The sequence below is a fragment of the Oncorhynchus masou genome, chromosome 8 (genome assembly GCF_036934945.1).
Source record: "Oncorhynchus masou masou isolate Uvic2021 chromosome 8, UVic_Omas_1.1, whole genome shotgun sequence".
Lineage (NCBI taxonomy): Eukaryota > Metazoa > Chordata > Actinopteri > Salmoniformes > Salmonidae > Oncorhynchus > Oncorhynchus masou.
Window position 1 is genome coordinate 39,929,392 of NC_088219.1, and position 23,026 is coordinate 39,952,417.

The window sequence follows — 23,026 nt, forward strand, 5'->3', positions numbered from 1 at the left end:
CACCTACTCTGCGTCTCACAAAGACACAGTGGTTGGAACCAAAAATCTCAAATTTGGACTCATCAGACCAAAGGACAGATTTACACTGGTCTAATGTCCATTGCTCGTGTTTCTTGGCCCAAGCAAGTCTCTTCTTATTATTGGTGTCCTTTAGTAGTGGTTTCTTTGCAGCAATTCAACCATGTAGGCCTGATTCACACAGTCTCTGCTGAACAGGCTCCTGAATGGTGCAGCGGTCCAAGGCACAGCTTCTCAGTGCAAGAGGTGGCACTACTAGCCCTGGGTCAAATCCAGGCTGTATCACATCTGGCTGTGATTGGGAGTCCCATAAGATGGTGTGCAATTGGCCCAGCGTTGTCCTGGGTAGGCCGTCATTGTAAATAAGAATCTGTTCTCAACTGACTTGCCTAATTAAATTAAATAAAAAAACAGTTGAGATATGTATGTTACTTGAACTCTGTGAAGCATTTATTTGGGCTGGTTTTTGCAACTGCACTTGAAGAAACTTTCAAAGTTCTTGACATTTTCCGGATTGACTGACCATGTCTTAAAGTACAGCAGTAAGGTATTTGCTTTTTGGGGGGGAGGGGTCACACACACACACACACACACACACACACACACACACACACACACACACACACACACACACACACACACACACACACACACACACACACACACACACAAAAAATATATATATTAGTCTAGGGAGAATCTTATCTGCCCTCCATCTCAATGCACTCTTTGGCACACAAGCTCTGGTCCAGGACATTATGTTAACCAGTGTTGCTTGTGCCCCCAGCTAGTACACAATAGCAAGCTAGTTTATTGAAATTATGAAACAAATAGTTCATCAATTCTCAGTATATAACAATATTCTTAAATACTTAATAATATGCCATTCTTTCACACATTGTTGTATAATATACAAAACCACTGAGTGCAGTATTAAAATTATTCAGTTATTCAGTTTTGAAATACAAAATATGCAAATTAGGAAATTACATATTGGTTTCCTTACCCTGTACGCAGTCTACGGACAAGTTATGACAGCAATCCATGTCTTGGTTTAGCATCCCTGTCACTGTCTCCACATGCTAATGTTTTAGCATTTGTGGCACAAATCCCATTGAAGTGATATTAACATTTTTCGCACATCGTGTTCAAATTATCTCCTGTATAAGTGACTTTGTGGAGCTTCACAATACATTTGAGATACTTTTAGATTATTTGGACATGATGCAACAAAAAAAACTGCTAATATCAGTGCAATGACTTGAATGGGATTTGTGCCACAAATGCTAAAATGTTAGCATGCGGAAATATTGCCAGGGAAACTAAACCAAAGCATGAATTGCTGTTATACCTTATGCTTATAGGGTAAGGAAACCAATGTGTCATTTTATAATTTCGGTAAACTATCCCTTTAATACAAGATTCAATACTTAAGGCAAAGATGGGATATTTGTACAAAATGTTTATTTCAAACGGACATTAAACAAGCACAATGGCTTTGACACATTCTTATCTGAAATCCAGACACTAGCAAACAATTGTCAAACGGAGAAAATGACTTTAATAAGAAAGTTTTTGAGCTATGCAACTAAATAAACAGAAGTGAGGTGTGAGACCGCACAGAGCAAACATGATATGAACGCCAATGTATAATCCTAACTCCTAAAAGTTCATGAAAAAAAGAGCCAAAAGCCGTCTCAAAGTTAATATTATAATGGAAGAGGTGTGTTAAAAATGTTGGTAGAAAAGCATTAAGAAGAATTAGAAAAAAATAAAGGTCCATAGAAATTGATGCAGGCTGTTTTTTTCATTGTCCGTCTGTAGCTTCAAATCTGTCAGCTTTAAAAAAAGAAGAATTCTTCGCTCTTTTACATAAGTGTAGCCACTAGACTAGAGGGTAAAAGGGGCTACACCAAGTTTAATGTGCTCATACTTAGTAATCATATACTAGTATTCCTTCAGCTTTAAAGCTTTTCTTTTTTGTTAATAAAACTCTCTCTATATATATATATAATGTGAAGCACATAAAACCACTCTTGGTAATATATATACAAAGGATGCTACAGGAAATAAACTTGGACATTTCAAAAAAGAAAAAAGAACTTGGACTTAAATATCCAGAAAAGCTTTCCTTCATCTTCTTGACAGAGCCAAACAATGAGAAACAACGTGCTTTGCGTACCTGTATATTCATGTCTTTGTTAACATGTATAAAGGAGTCCAACTTTTTATCAATACATTATTACCCTTTTCACACTACTGAGCCAAACCCGAGCAGAGCTATAATGGACAATGTGAAAAGTACAGTGTGAATCAGGCAGAGAAAAACGTGTTTCAATAGTCCACAAATGTTGAGTTAAGCAGAATTACAAAAGCCCCAACACAAAAGTGACCTTATGATGACCACCTTGACTGAATAAGAAACTCTATGTACAGAAATGGCATATATACTGCAACTATGAACTTCTTTGACAGTATGTGCACTGACTGAACATAGTCTTTGATCAGTGGGGCGCCATCGAGCAGGACAGGATTAACCCCAAATGCAGGTCAGCCACTCCTGTCTGTCTATTTGATCTCAGTCATGTTGCCCTCTAGATAAATGTAGTCATGATAACGTAGCAACACAGTAGTGCCCTATTTAGTTTTCCAGGGTTGCTGTGTTGGTAATTGAATAAATAATGAAACGTAATTATCATCCGTTTAAAATAAATATGTCAATAAATAAAACAGCTATGAAACCTTGAGGGCTCTGAGTGTTTGTGGGAAATGTTTGAGAAACATTTGACTAACAAAAGAAATAGTTACGGAAACTCCTTCCAACAAGTGCTGTGTGAGAACGCATCAACGCATCAACACTGAAAAACGAAATAACTAACAACGCAGTCTATAAAACATTCAGTTTAGTCACTTATTCATTAAAAAAAAAAATCTTCGTTCTTGCCTGCACTTATACACTTTAACTGAGCCTATGGCACGTTTTAAATCATAAACAAATTCAGAAACTTCAAAAAACAAAACAGTAACAGTAATGGACTACCGTATAACACATATTTACACACAAATATGCAAATATTAAAATGGACCATATCTAACTTTGGCTAAAATTCTTCTAATATGGTCATGACTCATACCAACTTGCATTTTAAACTAACATAGTACAATATGGTCTGTATTTTACTGTAATTTTTAACAGCATTATACTTAAATGGCCTATCTCTACCTGTACTTCAAACATATAACCTTCTGCCTAATATGGGCATTTGTTACCTGTATCTCTAAACCCTACACGTGCCAGAGGCAAGTGCATCAAGTAGACGCAGTATCAGTGACATAGTGGTTGCGTTCCCTTGCTCAGACGTTACATGCACCAACCAATGGTTGCGTGCCACGCCATCAACTGTGTCATCGACTGACAGATTGGTATAACATATGTTGTGATTTGCTGATACTTCAAATACCTATCCAGACATTGTAATATCTGGCAGGCGTCAGCAACGCCTGGGCATAGGAAGCTAATGCCACTCCTACAAACCAGTGTATGTCCCTGTCCCAGGGTTCGGTATTGTCCTATAAGCCATGTCAGTTGCTCAGAGAGAAGGGGTGGGACGTAAAATCATGGAGGTCAAAGCTGAGCTCCAGACCCACCCACTGGAAAACATCAACATCCATCAACAACATCGAACTCTTCTACCATTTTATGTTTTTGTTTTAGAACACCATGAAGACCGGACACACCAGGCCGATAATGCTATCTTCAAAAGAAAACAAGGTTTATCCCCAAATCCTCCATTTTGTTTTTTATATTTTGTTTTTTTATATTTTGTTTTAGAAAGCACGGGCCTTTAGGCCAAATACACCAGACCGACCATATTGGCAGATATTCAAAAGAAAACAAGGTTTATCCCCAAATCCTCCATTGGTGTTGTTTTAGAGGCACAGGCATATAGGCAGAATACATCAGGCCAATTAGGCCGATAAGAGTTGTCTTTCATCAATGTTTTTTGATTTAATCTCAATCCACACATGTCTCTGAGGCAGCGCCCCCCAGTGGGCTGGGGGTATCAGGGCATGTCTGCATGTTTGTAGTAGCCCTTCTGGATGGCAGCGAAGGCAATGCTCTCAGCGGAGCGCCTCTGGTCCAGACTTAGAAGGGCCTGGAGCAGGGAGTTGATGTCCGCTTTCAGGCCCTCCTTCTGCATCCAGTTCTTCAGCAGGTCATACACCTTGTCGCCAGGGGGGGCACTCTCCGCCATCTTGATGTGGTTGTCATGGACGCCGATGTAGCGAAAAAACTTGTTGTGGATCCGCACGTCCAGGCACTCATCGAAGAGGTCGAAGCTCTTCTTCAGGGACGTCTCATCCCCTGGGGAGAGAAAGGAGAAATGGTACCTTGGTTCATTGTTGCTGATATCAGAAATAGGAGAGTTTTTCCACCAAGAAAATATGGGCTTGAGTTATAGACACTAACTAAGGTTCAAACTTTTTTTCTGAACCAGTCATCAGGAAAAAAACTCCCACCCATTGTCTTAGAAAACACAACTCTTTATCATATTTCCTTTTAATTATTATTGCACCTTAAATAATACATTTAAAAAAAGGTAAGCAGCAAAAACAACAATAAGAGAGCTTTCTATAGACAAACATGTACAGTCCTGCACTGATTTAATGGTGCTCCGCATCAACTATGATCTATTTAAGAATCTGTGGCAGTCAATAATGTTTGTTGAAATGAATGTAAATTGGTGGTTTTGTCTTCATTCGTCCTTTTTCTTTATGTTGAAGTTTGGTCCCAGCCAATGTCATGTCTAGTTTTGGGTCTATGTTTGTGGAATTTAAGTTGTCCTTTTTATCTGTACATTTGTGTATTAGGGTCCTGAGTGGCACAGTGGTCTAAGACACTGCATTTTAGCGCTAGAGGCGTCACTACAGACACACTTGTTCAAATCCAGGCTGTATCATAACCAGCTGTGATTGGTAGTCCCATAGGGCGGTGCACAATTGGCCCAGCGTTGTCTGGGTTTGGCCAGTGTAGGCTGTCATTGTAAATAAGAATTTGTTCTTAACTAACTTGCCTAGTTAAATAAAATAAAAAACTTATTTTTTTTTCTTAATCTGTAGGGGTCTGTTCAGGCAGTGTGCTTCCCCCGTCACATTTTGTCCATTTTCTCAGCCTTACAATAGAGCTCCTTGTTAGGGTCCAAATTGTAAATTGTTGCTAACCTTATAGTGCCGGAGAGTTAACTCATAAAGCAATCAACCACTGAACACAAGGTAACGAGGTTTAAACGTGGAGCCGTTAGTAAATAAGCGCTAGACACACAGAATTTACTTCAGGGAGAGAAACAAACAAAGCCAAGCTACATTGACTACATACTAATATAGTTCAGTAGCACACACTCTACTAGTTAAATACCTTATAGGAGTCTCTATTCATCAAATTAAAATCGTAGGATGAAAGGACCACATATAAAATCCATAATTAAATAATGGATCAAATTCATGATTGTTTTGATTTTCTGAGGCCTGACTTTAACTCAACGGTATTCCATCTCTATGGGGTGTATTCAGTGAGGTGAAACGCTCCAAACCTTGCATATAGAAATGTAACTAGTACACCCTATTTACCTGACAATCACACAGTATTTGTTCTACCCAATAGATTTCTATCTGACCATTCAGTAAAAATTCTCTCTTCTAAACAGACCCCAGTCAGGACTGGATGAATGTGTTGTTTATGGTGTGTGTGGAACGCCTCCCTGCTAGGACCCGGCCCACCCTCCAGCTCTGTGTGGGGTCTCTTACCTATCAGGGACACAAGTCTCTTCTGCAGAGGATCATCCTGAAACGCGACAGAAGGAACAACAAGAGTTAACCGCAGCCCTTCTCAGACCACCAGGGGCCACCAGGAACAAATCTGTTATCCGTTTAGAAATATGTCAAACAGTATTAGCGTTATGAAGGTCTGTCTTGGTTAAAATACTGAAAACTTTGATAATGTTATTCCACTTCTTAGGACGTGTCTGTTGCAGGAATGCACAACTCCGGTCTCTGCCCTCTCGAACTGAAGTTGTGCTCACATGATCTGGTGCACGTAGGGTTTGTGTGGTTTTGTGTCTTAGGCCAAACCTAGCCCCAGGGTCCCTGCCCTCTGTCCCCCCCTCCTGCTATAACTGTATCCCCTACATTCCCCCCTCTCTGGCTCTGGTCCTCGTCTAACCTCCTCTGCCCCCATATCCCTCAAGCTCTCCTACATCACAACCCCCAACCATCACCCCTGCCTCACTCACCCTGGCTGTGGGCTGCAGTCTCTGGGCGGAGGGGCTGTGTCGGGGGGAGCTGCCCGACGAGGCGGCCCCGGCGGTGGGCAGGGCCGACAGGCTGGTCTGGGAGGAGCTGGTGGTGTTGGGTAGGCTGTCACCCAGGCCCCGGTCCTCGTCCTCCCCCAATCCCAGGGGAGGGGAGGCCTTAATCAGGCCGCCCTGGGTCTCCTGCAGCAGGGGACGTGACTCGGGACGGACCTCCTCCCCCTCCTCCCCCTCCAGGCCAGCATTCTGGCTGTTCTGTCTCTCCTCTGCTGTGGGTCCACTCTCACCCTGAGGGAGAGATAAATAAAGAGAGGGAGTAAGAGAGAGAGAGAGAGATAGAGCACACGAGAGAGAGAAAGAGAGGACGAGACAGAGAGAGAGAGAGAGAGAGAAAGAGAGGACGAGACAGAGAGAGAGAGAGAGAGAGGTGGTGAGGGAGATAAGAAGACGGCATGGAGAGCGAGTGTGAAGCATGGAAGTTCACTTAGCAGATCAAAGTACACTCTGAGACGACAAATTAAAAATTCACCACCAGAGATTCATATCAATCCAACAGACATATATTGATCTACACTGACGATATATAACATAACCCCAATAACATAAAGGGATAGAGATGGGAAAACTTACAATGGCAATCTTCACAATGTCACTGGAGTCACAGCGACTGTCTGAACCTGAGAGACAAACTAAAACACAAAGAGAACTATTAGAGAACCAATCTAAAATATTTTGAATCAATATGTATTTCAATACACAGGAGTGGCAAGGGACATTTATTTTGGTTACTCACCTGGCCGAAATGTACATGGCCTCTTGATCCAAAGCCACACACCAATCCCGATGAAGAGGAGGAAGAGCAAGAGCAGAATGACCAATGGCGTAACTTTTGGGAAGGGGAAATGAGGAAAAAAGCATTTAGAACATTGGTATTCAAACATTTTCAGCGGGGACCCCATTTTTTCCGCCAGAATTCTGGGGACCCACATTTTTCCGACAAGAATTTCTTGCGACCCCACCCCAAATCTAATGACACAACTTTAAATCTGTACATTCAGATTTTTAAATCAACAAATGACCTTCAATTCATTGCATTTTTATCTCTTATCAAAATGAAAAGAAAACAAATACATTGACTCAATATAATTGGATTTTTCAAATTATCTTTCTCAAAAACGTTTGCATATTATCCCATACAATAATCTGTACTCTTCATTTGGTGTACATAAAATAATACAAATATGTTTGGGGTGACCCCACTGCAATTCCCCCGAGACTCCACTAGTGGTCGCAACCCCGAGTTTGAATACCACCGATTTAGAATCATGTCTCATCATGATGAGCATATGACATCAATTGTATGCTGTTCATTTTCTTTATCATAAAAATGATTCAGAGCCTATAAAACAGAGCGATAAAGACTTATGTACAGTGGAGTAAACTACTTACGTAAAAATACTTTAAAGTACTACTTAAGTAGTTTTTTGGGGTGTCTGTAGTTTACTTAACTATTTATATTTTTGACAACATTTACTTTTACTTCAATACATTAATAAAGAAAATAATGTACTTTTTACTGCATATATTTTCCCTAACACCCAAAAGTACTTGTTACATTTTGACAGGAAAACGGTCCAATTCATCCACTTATCAAGAGAACATACCTGGTCATCCCTACTGCCTCTGATCTGGCGGACTCACTAAACACAAATGCTTCATTTGTAAATTAATTTCTTAGTGTTGGAGTGTGCCCCTGGCTATCCGTAAATAAGAAATAAAATACAATTTGTGCTGCCTGGTTTGCATAATATAAGGAATTTGAAATGATTCATTACTTTTACATTTGATACTTAAGTATATTTAAAACCAAATACTTTAGTATTTCATTTTCTATTAAGGTATCTTTACTTCAAACTCAAGTATGGCTTTGGGTCCTTTTTCCACCCCTGCTTTTGTAGACTTATGTAGACCTACCTATGGTCTCTGCAGAGATGGGGGCGGGGGTGGGGATGGCAATCGGGTGGCGGGTAGTGGAGATGTCTCGTTTCCTACACGCAGTGTTGGAGATGGGGGTGCATTTCTTCACCTCCTCCTCCCCCGCTTTACACCTGGGAAGACAAGAAAAGAGATAGAGGAATTAGTATTTTATTCTTTGATGGGGCTTGTGTTACTTCAGTAGAGAATTAGTTCAAATAGGATAGTGCTGATCTCAGATCTGTTTGTATGGGCTTGCCAACTCCTATGGTCATGCCAATGACCATAGGAGTTGGCTATACAGCACAAACAGATCTGGGACCAGACTACTGTTAAGTATGCCTAGTGGTGTGATCTCTGGACTTGGGTCTGGAGGTGTAAACAGGGCTCTAAATTGTGACACTTGTGGTTGTATATGCTCCTAAATATTTTTCTGTGTGATCTAGAATTTTTATTTGTTGCTGTACCATTATTTCCAAGTGCCCGAGAGAACAAAGCGAGTGCAGATTCGTGACTGTCATGATTGAACCATTACTATACTGCAGAGAAAATATGTCTGGGCGATATGGCCAGATATCAGATCACTATGTTGTTCTCATTTTTTACGGGGTGATGCTATTTGACAGTATTTTATGTTTTTGAATAATACAAGCTCTAAATATGCTTAATGAGTAGTGCATGATCCTAGGGTGGACAACAAATACATTGTAAGTGGTTTTAATAGGATATTCTCTCTGTGTTTTATACTGTTCAATCAAACTTCAACCCAAAATAACTTTTTACATTTCTGGATTTCCTTCATTCATTTGTTATAATTCCCACACTGTACCACATCTGTTTTGTCTTTGTATGCCTCTATTTGTATGCCTCTATTAGTCACTTTTTTTTCTTCCTTTTTATTATTTATTATAAATATTATTATTTATTATTATTTATTATTCTCATCTATAACCATGTATTTTCAATGGATTCAATGGCAGTTCCTACTTTAGCCACAAGGGACTGATTTCTAGTGTGCCAGCGCTGCCTCAGTAATTGCAATTACACAGTAATTGCAGAATAACTGAAGTAAAGGTTGACCGATTAATTTGCATGGCTGATTAATCTGGGCCGATTTCAAGTTTTCATAACAATCGGGAATCAGCCTTTTTGGACGCCGATTATGGACGATTACATTGCAATCCACGAGGAGACTGCGTGGCAGGCTGACCACCTGTTACGCGAGCGCAGCATCAAAAGGACCTTGTGGCTGCAAGGAGCCATGGTAAGTTGCTAGCTAGCAGTAAACATATCTTATACAAAACAATCAATCTTAACATAATCATTAGTTAAGTACACATGGTTGATGATATTACTAGTTTAACTAGCTTGTCCTGTGTTGCATATAATCAATGCGGTGCCTGTTAATTTATCATCGAATCACAGCCTACTACAACTTCGCCAAACGGGTGAGTATTTACCAAAAGCGCATTCGCGAAAAAAGCACAATCGTTGCACCAATGTACCTAACCATAAACATCAATGCCATTCTTAAAATCAATACACAAGTATATATTTTTAAACCTGCATATTTAGTTAAAAGAAATTCATGTTAGCAGGCAATATTAACTAGGGAAATTGTGTCCCTTCTCTTGTGCTCACTGCAAGCAGAGTCAGGGTATATGCAGCAGTTTGGGCCGCCTGGCTCGTTGCGAACTGTGTGAAGACCATTTCTTCTTAACAAAGACCGAAATTAAGTCACCAGAATTTTACATAATTATGACATAACATTGAAGGTTGTAATGTAAAACAGCAATATTTAGACTTAGGGTTGCCACCCATTGGATGAAATACGGAGCGGTTCCGTATTTCACTGAAAGAATAAACGTTTTGTTTTCAAAATTATAGTTTCCAGATTTGACCATATTAAATGACCTAAGGCTTGTATTACCATGTGTTTATTATATTATAATTAAGTCTATGATTTGATATTTGATAGAGCAGTCTGACTGAGAGGTGGTAGGCAGCAGCAGGCTCGTAAGCATTCATTCAAACAGCACTTTCTTGCATTTGTCAGCAGCTCTTAGCAATGCTTGATGCACAGCGCTGTTTATGACTTCAAGCCTATAAACTCCCAAGATTAGGCTAGCAATAATATAGTAATAATATAATATAATAACTACAACCTAAAACGTATTAATTAACTGGGAATATTGAAGACTCATGTTAAAAGGAACCACCAGCTTTCATATGTTCTCATGTTCTGAGCAAGGAACTTAAACTTGAACTTTTTTTTACATGGGACATATTGCACTTTTACTTTCTTCTCCAACACTTTGTTTTTGCATTATTTAAACCAAATTGAACATGTTTTATTATTTATTAAAAACAGAAATACTCATTATAATAATTCATGAAACATACGTGTTATACATCTTTTAAAGATTAACTTCTTATTAATTCAACCATGGTGTCAGATTTCAAAAAGACTTTACGGCGAAAGCAAACCATGCGATTATCTGAGAACAGCGCCCAGCAGACAAATCATTACAAACAGTTACCAGCCAAGTAGACGAGTAACAAAAGTCAGAAATAGCGATACAATTAATCACTTACCTTTGATGATCTTCATATGGTTACTCTCACAAAACTCCCAGTAAATGTTTGTTTTGTTCGATTTAGTCCCTCTTTATATCCAAAAACCTCCGTTTTGTTAGCATGTTTTGTTCAGTAAAACACTGTCAAACAACATCCGGTGAAATTGCAGAGCGTGAAACTCAACAAAACAGAAATTCTCATAATAAACATACATAAAAGATACAAATGTTATACACCAGCTTAAAGATAAACTTCTTGTTGATCCAACCGCTGTGTCAGATTTCAAAAAGGCCTTACGGCGAAAGCAAACCCTGCAATTATCTGAGAATAACGCACAGTAGACAAATCATTACAAACAGTTAGCAGAAATAAGAGTAACAAAAGTCAGAAATAGCATTCAAATTTATCACTTACCTTTGATGATCTTCATATGATTGCACTCCCAAGACTCCATATTACACAATAAATATTTGTTTTGTTCGATCAAGTCCCTCTTTATATTCAAAAACATCCGTTTTGTTGGTGCGTTTTGTTCAGTAACCCATTGGAACAAAGCGCGGTCACAACAGACAGACGAAAATTTTTAAAAAGTACCATAAAGGTTTGTTGAAAGATGTCAAATGATATTTATAATCAATCCTCAGATTGTTTTTGTCATAAATAATCAATCATATTTGAATCGGACAAAAGCTTTGTCAATAGAAAAGAAAAACAAGAAATGTGCGCTCCCGGTCACAATCTGGACTCGTGTCTGGAAATTTCCACTGTCCTTTCATTGAACATGGTGTTTCGCACTCATTTTTCATAGTAAAAGCCTGAAACAATGCCTAAAGACTGGCCACATGTAGAAGAAGCCATAGGGATCGTGAACTGCGTCATAAGTCTTTGTATGATGGATAGGATTTCAATGGAAAAACACAATTTCAAAATAAAAGCACTTCATTGATGGATTTTCCTCAGGTTTTCACCTGCCATATCAGTTCTGTTATATTCACAGGCATTATTTTAACAGTTTTGGAAACTATAGAGTGTTTTCTATCCAAATCTACCAATTATATGCATATCCTAGCTTCTTGGCTTTTCATCCAAAATTCCGAATGCTGCCCCCCACCCTAGTGAGGTTAGGTTAAAATAAAAGTGTTCATTATTCATTCAGTGTTGTAATCGTCATTATCACAACTATATACATCAAATATTGAAATCATCGGTATCGGCATTGAATAATCATAATCGGTCGACCTCTAAACTGAAGTGATACTGCATTGTTTCTGAAGTTACACTGCAAGAAACATGTTATTTTGGACGCAGTATTTTCAGTAGACAGCAGTTACACAGCACTCTAACAGCAATCTTTTTTCGTAAGGGCAATACACTGAGTGTACAAAACACTGCTCTTTCCGTGACATCGACTGACCAAGTGAATCCGGGTGTAAGCTATGATCCCTTATTGCTGTCACCTGTTAAATCCACTTCAGTCAGTGTAGATGAAGGGGAGAAGACAGGTTAACCTGTTGAAACTCTAGGGGCGCAATTTCATTTTTGGATGAAAAACGTTCCCGTTTTAAACAAGATATTTTGTCACAAAAAGATGCTCGACTATGCATATAATTGATAGCTTTCGAAAGAAAACACTCTGACGTGTCCAGAACTGCAAAGATATTTTCTGTGCGTGCCCTAGAACGTGAGCTTCAGGCAAAACCAAGATGAGACGGCATCCAGGAAATGAGCAGGATTTTTGAGGCTCTGTTTTCCATTGTCTCCTTATATGGCTGTGAATGCGAGAGGAGTAAGTCTGCCCTTTCTGTCGTTTCCCCAAGGTGTCTGCAGCATTGTGACATATTTGTAGGCATATCATTGGAAGATTGACCATAAGAGACCACATTTACCAGGTGTCCGCCCGGTGTCCTGCGCCGAAATTGGTGCGCAAAAGTCAGCTGCAAGTATTTTTCCATGGAATTTAGAGAAGAATACAGGCTTCCACGAACGATATATCAATGAAGAGATATGTGAAAAAACACCTTGAGGATTGATTCCAAACAACGTTTGCCATGTTTCGGTCGATATTATGGAGTTAATTCGGAAAAAGTTTGACGTTGTAGGTGACTGAATTTTCGGTTCGTTTCGGTAGCCAAATGTGATGTACAAAACGGAGCGATTTCTCCTACACACAGACGCTTTCAGGAAAAACTGCGCATTTGGTATGTAACTGAGAGTCTCCTCATTGAAAACATCCGAAGCTCTTCAAAGGTAAATTATTTTATTGATTTGGTTATCTGGTTTTTGTGAAAATGTTGCGTGCTAAATGCTACTCAAAATGCTAAGCTAGCTTAGCATACTCTTACACAAATTAGTCAATTGCTATGGTTCAAAAGCATATTTTGAAAATCTGAGATGACAGTGTTGTTAAGAAAAGGCTAAGCTTGAGAGCAGGCGCATTATTTTCATTTTATTTGCGATTTTCAGAAATCGTTAACGTTGCGTTATGCTAATGAGCCTGAGGCTTTAGTCACGATCCCGGATCCGGGATGGGGAGATTCAAGAGGTTAAAGAAGGATGTTTAAGCCTTGAGACAATTGAGACATGGATTGTGTATGTGCGCCATTCAGAAGTTGAATGGGCTAGACAAACGCCTTTGAACGGGGTATGGTAGTAAGTGCCAGGTGCACCAGTTTGAGTGTCTCAAGAACGGCAACGCTGCTGGGTTTTTCACACTCAACAGTTACCTGTGTGTATCAAGAATGATCCACCACCCAGAGGACATCCAACCAACTTGACACAACTGTGGCAAGCATTGGAGCCAGCATCCCTTCCGACAGCTATTCGAGTTCATGCACCGACAAATGAGGCTGTTCTGGGGACAAAAGGGGGTGCAACGCAATAGTAGGAAAGTGTTCCGAATGTTTTGTACACTCAGTGTATAGTAAAATATGATTTCGCCGCCCAGCCTGAGAAAACTTCTTGTTTCCTAGCCCAAACCGTTCAAAAGTTATACCCATATTACCAGCGCTACGACTCTTTTCTTCCATCACGCTTTAGGCGGCCGATATTACATTCATAAACCATGTTATTGCCCGTTCTAAAACTACACGTGGAACATTAACCATTTGTTTGCACCTTGTTCAGTCATGATACCTCATTAGCTAGGTAGCTAACAATCATATCCAAACATTATGGGGCACAGAAAGAAGCTTCTGACAGATCTCTTGCATGTCTTCACTCACTCGCTTGACTATCTTAAAGAAACAGTGTACAATCTCAATAGGAAATAGTGCTTTTTTCACAGTATTCCAAAAATGACATTTCAATGACAGGCATTTGTATCAACAGCTTTACAGGCATATTCATTACATATTCGCTTCTAAAACATGCTTCAAAAGTACCTGGAATTCTTATAGGCCCAATATAACCTGTATCTCAATCAATTTTGGAAAATTTCATGTGGTCCTAAATGTTATGTTGTGTGCCTAACTTTGATTTGTTTTTATTTAGAGGCTTGGGTGTAAATGTTTAAGCTGGCACTCACTTGGCACATCTCTTGCAGACCTCACAGGCCTGCTCTGGCACACAGAAGGTGCCCGCTCGACACTGGCACTGGGTGTCTGCTGTACTGGTACAGGGCACTGTCTGGCTCTGGTCTGTGAAGGGAGAGAGGGAGAGAGTACTAATATATTCTACATTCAATAATACAGGTAGCAGTTTATTGTCAGCTGGTATACAGTGCCTTCGGAAAGTATTCAGACCCCTTGATTAACCACATTTTGTTACGTTACAGCCTTATTTTTAAATGGATTAAATAAAACAATGTCCTCAGCAATGTAAATTCAATACCCCATAATGAAAAAGCAAAAACAGGTTTTTAATTTGTATATAAAAATCAATAAATACCTTATTTACATAAGTATTCAGACCCTTTGCTATGAGACTCGAAATTGAGCTCAGGTGCTTCCTGTTTCTACTAATCTTCCTTGAGATGTTTTTACAACTTTATCGGTTGTAAATTCAATTGATTGGACATGATTTGGAAATGCACACACCTGTCTATATAAGGTCCCACAGTTGACAGTGCACGTCAGAGCAAAAACCAAGCCGTGAGGATGAAGGAATTGTCCATAGAGCTCAGAGACAGGATTGTGTCGAGGTACAGGTCTGGGGAAGGGTACCAAAAAACTTCTGTAGCATTGAAGGTTTCCAAGAACACAGTGGCCTCCATCATTCTTAAATGGAAGAAGTTTGGAACCACCAAGACTCTTCCTAGAGCTGGCCGCCCGGCCAAACTGAGCAATCGGGGGAGAAGGGCCTTGGTCAGGGAGGTGACCAAGAACCCGATGGTCACTCTGACAGAGCTCCAGAGTTCCTCTGTGGAGATGGGAGAACCTTCCAGAATGACAGCCGTCTCTGGTGGACTGCTGCAATCAGGCCTTTATGATAGAGTGGCAAGACGGAAGCCACTCCTCAGTAAAATGCACACAACAGCCTGCATAGAGTGACCATGAGAAACAGGAATCTTCCTCCAGACCATGAGAAACAGGATTCTCTGGCCTGAATGCCAATGCCAAGCGTCAAGTCTGGAGGAAACCTGGCACCATCCCTACGGTGAAGCATGGTGGCAGCATCATGCTGCGGGGATGTTTTTCTGCTGCAAGGACTGGGAGACTAGTCAGGATCGAGGCAAAGATGAACAGAGCAAAGTACAGATAGATCCTTGATGAAAACCTGCTCCAGAGTGCTCAGGACCTCAGACTGGGGTGACGGTTCACCTTCCAACAGGACAACGACCCTAAGCACACAGCCAAGACAACACAGGAGTGGCTTTGGGACAAGTCTCTGAATGTCCTTGAGTGGCCCAGCCAGAGCCCCGACGTGAACCCGATTGAACATCTCTGAAAATATTTGAAAATAGCTATGCAGCAACGCTCCCCATCCAACCTGACAGAGCTTGAGGATCTGCAGACAAGAATGGGAGAAACTCCCCAAATACAGGTATGCCAAGCTTGTCGAGTCATACCCAAGAAAACCCGAGGCCATAATCACTGCCAAAGGTGCTTCAACAAAGTAATGGCCTCCCGAGTGGCAAAGTGGTCTAAGGCACTGCATCGTAGTGCTAGTTGTGCCACTAGAGATTCTGGGTTCGAGTCCAGGCTCTGTTGCAGCCGGGCCGCAACCGGGAGACCCATGGGGTGGGCGCACAATTGGCCCTGCGTCGTCCGGGTTAGGGTAGGGTTTGGCTGGCTTGGATGTCCTTGTCCCATAGCGCACTAGTGGCTCCTGTGGCGGGCCGGGCACAGTGCACGCTGACACAGTTGCCACGTGCATGGTGTTTCCTCCGACACATACAGTTTATGGGTTAAGTGGGCACTGTGTCAAGAAGCAGTGCAGCTTGGTTGGGTTGTGTCTCGGAGGACGCACGGCTCTCTGCCTCCCCCGAGTCCATACCGGAGTTGCAGCGATGAGACAAGACTGTAACTACCAATAAGAAAAAGGGGGTAAAACTAACAATTTAAAAAACATATATTTAAAAACAAAGTACTGAGTAAAGGGTCTGAATACTTATTGATATTTGTGATATTTCAATAACAAAAAACGTATTAGCAAAAATTTCTACAAACCTGTTTTTGCTTTGTCATTATGGGGTATTGTATATAGATGGATGATGGGGAAAAACTATTTAAGGCTATAACCTAGCAAAATGTGGAAAAAGTCAAGGGGTCTGAATACTTTTCGAAGGCACTATATATCACTAAGTTATTCTTATGCAATTACCTTGCAATATCCTTATCAGGCATTTAGAAAAATAAACACCAGGTATTTAGGGTACTGTTTTATATGAGTCGGACCAATAAACTAAACCGATAAACTAAACCGATGCCAAGGTCAAAAATAGCCACTAAATTGACTGCGTTACTCAAAAGATCATAGAGCGCTCATAAAATCTTTTAAAACAATGACCCAACAAGAACCATAAAAAAACATTTCACAACATGTGAATGATAAGAAAATGAATTCTAAGTAATCCTGCAGAAAGTAACTTTGTAATATAGCTGGCTAAAGAAAAAGTCTAACAAGATGATATAGTAGCTGGAGGATACATTTTCTTAGATGCTCTCTCTGTATACGGCGTGAGAGACTATTTGACGAAATCCTTCTGAAACATCCTTTTTTACACCACATAATAATGCTCTTTCTCAACACCTCAGTGACTCGCCACTGGGCACAGACGTTAGTTCACGTCTAGTTTTGATTTACATTTGGCTGAGTTGTCAAGTAACGTGAATTCAACATGAAATCGACAGACAAAACTCCACGTGATTTAGGGATTTAGGTTAAAAGTTGAGTGGAAAAACGACTAAATGCCCTTACGTTGATTACTTTTTGCAAATCCAATTAGTTTTCAACACCATCACATTGATTTTTAACGTTGAAATAACATGGAAACAACGTTGCTTCAACTAGTTTTTGCCCAGCGGGGAAGAACAAAACATGTCAATCTCCTGTAACAGTAGTCACCATAGTCTCTTTTCTTTGGTTCAGGCCTTTCATTTGGCACAAAGACACACGGTGTGGGAGACAATACAACACAACCACATCCAACTGCTGTGCAAGGTAACGCAACCACACACATGACTCTCCTGAGACAGGTAACAAACAATCTGCTTTCAGTGTGTGTGAAACAAAACAACAAAGACCCACCCACATATGCCATGTAATACCACTGGATCATATTACCATACAGGGAGAGAGCCACAATGTAATATTCTGCCCTCTCTGGAACAAAGGTCTATCAAGTTAAACTGTGATTGCCCAATGCTCCATGAAAAGACTTCTGGAATGGTTGTCTACCTTGGTTAATAGTTTATGAATTGGCAACAAACAAAAGAGAGGGTCACTCTGCTTGATTGACCAGAAATAGCTAACTTCATGTGAAAGGGAGAGTCTCTTCTTACAACGACACAATCCTTTAAGGACAGCTAAAGAGGGCAGATAAAAGGTAAAACAACAAACAGTTACAGGACTACAAATAAAAGTCAAGAGGACTCCTTTACCCATGCGACAGTGGGTGCAGGGCAGGCAGCGGTTCATCCCGTTGGAGTGTTCTGTGTAGGACAAGCCATGTTCGCAGGGCATGCACGTCCCTTGCTCCATGTCCCGGTCGCACGCCCTCAGCATGAATGTACCTGTCGACCAATAAACCAATCAATTAATAAAAAATGTACACAAATACAAACACTCTGATATCGCCGTTTTAATTGTTTTATTTATCATTTAACCAAATTTAGGACACATTCAGCCTGTAGCATTTCTTCGAGTAACACAGAGGGTGGTGTGTTTATGTGTGTGTGTGTTGAGATGGTAGTGTGTGTGTGTGTGTGTGTGTGTGTGTGTGTGTTTGCTAACTGGCATGGCATATGTAAACTAAATATTACGGTAGTGGTTTTGTGTCTACTTTCTTGGTTGTAATGTAACATTTGCATTTTTTGTGCTCTGTTCATGCATGCAATGCTTTAGGCACCTTATTATCATGTGTTCAGAGAAAATATACTATCACACCAGAAAGAGAGGGAAAGAGAGTGAAAGAGGGAATGAGGGAGCGTGAGAAATATACAGAGGAAAGCTTGAAAAGGTAATTGGCATTTCTGACTAACTAGCTACAGATAGAGGCAGCGCAGTTAGCGACAAAATGCTATCTTATTGCAGCTAATTTACTAGTGTATATATTTCAACTGTGGGTGTATCTCTACACCTAGGCCTGTCTCTTTCTTTCTCTATCTGTCTGTCTGCCTGTTCTTATCTGACTGACCCAAAAGGTCAAAACAGGTCATCTAATCAGAAAATTATTCGCTAGCTCTCTAATGCTAGCAATAGTAATAGCTTGTTAGCAATAGCTTCCTAGCAATAGCAATAATATAATGTCCTTGGCTCATTCCACAGCGCTGGCAGCAGTAAGGCAGTGGCTCGGTTTTAATGGGACTACTTCCACTTTTAAAACAAACCCTACTCATCGAATGTTTACTACTGGGTTTAGTTAAAAAGCATGGATTGGGTTCCCAGCTGCTAGCTTGGGCATGGGTTCTGCTTTGCTATCCTCACATATTTGGCATTACTCTGACTCTATAAGACCCTGTCCTAAGGCACAGATTCTAATAGGAACCATGTTAAAGAGGCTGTAAACCCAGTCCGAGTTACCTTCTCTCTGGAATGCCTGCTTATAATTTATCATAAGGACCGGTTCTATATTGGGTTCTAGGTTCTGTTCATAAGGGGTGGTTCTAGTTCTGGTTCCGGGCTCAGGTTTTAGAAACTCAGATTCGTCTGGCCTTGACTGATAGCCTGGCAGTGTATAAGACCAACATTCTCACTTGGGTTCTAGATCAGGTTTTGGGACTGGGTTCTCCTTACCAGCCTGGCAGTTGAGACAGCAGAGGCCCTGGTGGAGGTACTGCTGGTTCTCCACACAGTTTTTGTGTTGCAGCGTCCGGTTCCTGTCATCGCCGGACCACTGGGTCGCCACCACGCCATTCAGCTCTGCCCCACAGCACACCAGCCAAGAGCACAGCAGGAACACCACCACCTAGACAAGAGAGAGAGAGAGAAGGGGATTGGGGGAGAAAGAGGTGGATAAGAGATGGAGGGGAGTGACAGGGGAGAATTTAATGTATTTATTTAACCTTTAGTTAACCGGGTAAGTCAATTAAGAACACATTCTTATTTACAATGATGGCCTGGAAAGAGGTGATTGCCATTGCAGCAAGAGAGAGAGAGAAAGTGAGAGAGAGAAAGTGAGAGAGAGAAAGTGAGAGAGAGAAAGTGAGAGAGAGAAAGTGAGAGAGAGAGAAAGAGAGAGAGAACGGGAGGGAGGGAGGGAGGGAGGGAAAGTGAGAGAGAGAGAAAGTGAGAGAGAGAGAGAAAGAGAGAGAGAACGGGAGGGAGGGAGGGAGGGGTTCACATTGCCAGGTTCACACTCACCCACCCACCCACATTCAGAGAGCGGGAGGAGAGAGGACGGTATATGTTCTCGTAAGAAACCTTGTTTGAACTATCTGATCTGAACATCTGTACAGGAAAGCCAATTAGGAGAGCCAGCTGGAGTTAGAAAACAGAGACAGAACAACATAACATGTGTATGTACACAGTAGGGCTGTCCCTGACAACATAACATATGTATGTACACACGTTGTCCTTGACAACAGAAAATCTTGGGCGACCGAAGTCTTCTGTTCTTTCAACCAATCGATTGGTCTACATTTTTAAACTTGTATTTTTCCATATATAGACACACCCTATGTGTTTTAATTAAATCAACTATATGCATTGAGCTTATCTAATGCTTTCAGCTACAGTTTGATGAAATAAGACAAATGCCTCAAGACACCGCCAGAGATCTAGATACCTGACCCAACTACTCCTCCCTCTCCTGCTGGCTTTCGCAGATTCTGCCATTACTCTCCTGAAGTTGGCGGTAATAGGCAACCTTTCTCATGTGGAATGCCAATTTATCTTAACATTTCTACCGATCTGCGTGTCAGTTATGGTTTTCAAATGCACATTTTCGTGAAAGAGTTTAATTTAATTTAGAATATCTCAAAACCATTGTCATGTGGTTAATCAAAATTCTATCCAAATCTAAATGAAAATGATACAAACCGAAAATGTTACTTCTATTGCCATTGCCAACTGTGCAAAAATAGCCTACGTAAAGCCAACAAATAAAAACACTGGCGCCTGCAGGTAGAAAATATCCTGATAATAATAATTATCCTATAAATCCCATTGGCTACACATGGCCTGTCTGCAATGAACTTGAAACATTGTCCCAACTATTATATTGGGTACAGCCAAAGCTTGCCTAGCGAACTTGCAACATTGTATAAAATATTCTGGGCCCTCAAGAGTTTCCCACCCAGTGACCTCGGGACAGACACAGCTGTAGGCTATTTGTGCAAGGAATAAGACTTAGGCAGAAGCTCACTGGAGCTGAGTACCGGCAACTCAAATGTTCTACTTCTTGAGCTCCTGCACCTAAATATTAACAGCACCAGCACCCAAAATGAGTACCGGAACCTATTCATGTCCAAGTCAAGTACCGATAAGAAGTAATCAGGTAGGCCTATTTTATTACGTTTCCACTGGATCGGGACATTTTTCCCTTTCACCCCGAGTGGTTATCGAAAGGAACAGAGCTGGAAAGGTTTTTCAAAAACATTGAGGAGATATTTTAATTCCCAATGAATGTAAAAACAGATATTTTCTTGCAGTTTGAGGTGAAGAAAACCTTATTTTGAGAAGCTCCACAAGTCATTAGTGGTGGTGCGTTAAACCAATCAGAAATACTATCAGATCCCCAAATGGGCACAATTATATACTTACATTTGCACGCAGGCTAGGTAGCCTATAGGTCTACTTCTATACATGCACATCCTTACTCAACATTGACAGGAGTCCTCCAAATAAAAGACAATGGCAAAATTGCCAAAACTCATAAATGAATTACATAAACCAAAACGTATGTCTCACAAGTGTAGCAAAGGTTGTGCACTCTGCAAAACAACATGTCCACTCCGACAATGATAATGGGAAGACTGGAATTATAATACTGAATGTATTAACAGAAATTACCGTAACCAATATAACAAACATCGTAGATTAGAAATTGTGTTTATAAAATTTGGGAGGAGCATGGCGATGCGGTACAGAGCTCGATTTGGCCTCTGTATGCCTCTGCATGCCTCTGCATGCCTCTGTATGCCTCTGTATGCCTCTGCATGTCTCTGCATGTCTCTGTATGCCTCTGTATGCCTCTGTATGCCCCTGCATGCCCCTGTATGCCCCTGTATGCCTCTGTATGCCTCTGTATGCCCCTGCATGCCTCTGCATGTCTCTGCATGTCTCTGTATGCCTCTGCATGTCTCTGCATGTCTCTGCATGCCCCTGTATGCCTCTGTATGCCCCTGCATGCCCCTGTATGCCCCTGTATGCCTCTGTATGCCTCTGTATGCCCCTGCATGCCCCTGTATGCCTCTGCATGCCTCTGCATGCCCTTGCATGCCCCTGCATGCCCCTGTATGCCCCTGTATGCCTCTGTATGCCTCTGTATGCCAATGTATGCCCCTGTATGCCCCTGCATGCCCCTGTATGCCCCTGCATGCCTCTGTATGCCTCTGCATGCCCCTGCATGCCCCTGTATGCCTCTGCATGCCTTTGTATGCTTCTGTATGCCCCTGTATGCCTCTGTATGCCTCTGTATGCCCCTGTATGCCTCTGCATGCCTCCGCATGCCTCCGTATGCCTCTGTATGTCTCTGCATGCCTCTTTATGCCCCTGTATGCCCCTGTATGCCCCTGTATGCCCCTGCATGCCTCTGCATGCCCCTGCATGCCCCTGTATGCCTCTGTATGCCCCTGTATGCCCCTGCATGCCTCTGCATGCCTTTGTATGCCCCTGCATGCCTCTGCATGCCCCTGCATGCCTCTGTATGCCCCTGTATGCCTCTGCATGCCCCTGCATGCCTCTGTATGCCTCTGTATGCCTATGTATGCCCCTGTATGCCTCTGTATGCCCCTGTATGCCTCTGTATGCCTCTGTATGTCTCTGTATTTCTCTGCATGCCTCTGTATGCCTCTGTATGCCCCTGCATGCCCCTGCATGCCTCTGCATGCCTCTGCCTCCTGTCCACATTTTCGGATCAGGCATACAATGGCTTTTAGTCTCAGCCTCCGCAATGGATTAATTTACTGAGATGAGCGCAAATGTGTATATACAGTTGAAGTCAGAAGTTTACATACACCTTAGCCAGTTTTTCACAATTCCTGACAATTAATACTAGTAAAAATTCCCTGTCTCAGGTCAGTTAGGATCACCACTTTATTTTAAGAATGTGAAATGTCAGAATAATAGTAGAGAGAATTATTTATTTCAGCTTTTATTTCTTTCATCACATTCCCAGTGGGTCAGACATTTACATACTCTATTAGTATTTGGTAGCATTGCCTTTAATTGTTTGACTTGGGTCAAACATTTTGGGTAGCCTTCCACAAGCTTCCCACAATAAGTTGGCTGAATTTTGGCCCATTCCTCCTGCCAGAGCTGGTGTAACTGAGTCAGGTTTGTAGGCCTCCTTGCTCGCACACTCTTTTTTCAGTTCTGCCCACACATTT

At 41.3% G+C, this 23,026-nt stretch overlaps 1 protein-coding gene across 1 annotated transcript in view; it reads right to left on the reverse strand.

Moving 5' to 3' along the window:
- Positions 1 to 1,842: 1,842 nt before the first annotated feature.
- The window catches only part of LOC135544662 (tumor necrosis factor receptor superfamily member 10A-like), a 38,598-nt gene continuing 17,414 nt past the window's right edge, over positions 1,843 to 23,026 (reverse strand). Inside the window, exons 2-10 of the mRNA XM_064972450.1 lie at positions 19,272 to 19,443; positions 17,918 to 18,049; positions 14,401 to 14,512; positions 8,301 to 8,434; positions 7,120 to 7,212; positions 6,957 to 7,015; positions 6,309 to 6,614; positions 5,824 to 5,860; positions 1,843 to 4,384 (exon numbers count right to left, since the gene is read on the reverse strand). Coding sequence (XP_064828522.1) covers positions 4,083 to 4,384; positions 5,824 to 5,860; positions 6,309 to 6,614; positions 6,957 to 7,015; positions 7,120 to 7,212; positions 8,301 to 8,434; positions 14,401 to 14,512; positions 17,918 to 18,049; positions 19,272 to 19,443 — 1,347 coding nt within the window. The 3' untranslated portion in view covers positions 1,843 to 4,082. The remainder of the gene's footprint in view (positions 4,385 to 5,823; positions 5,861 to 6,308; positions 6,615 to 6,956; positions 7,016 to 7,119; positions 7,213 to 8,300; positions 8,435 to 14,400; positions 14,513 to 17,917; positions 18,050 to 19,271; positions 19,444 to 23,026) is intronic.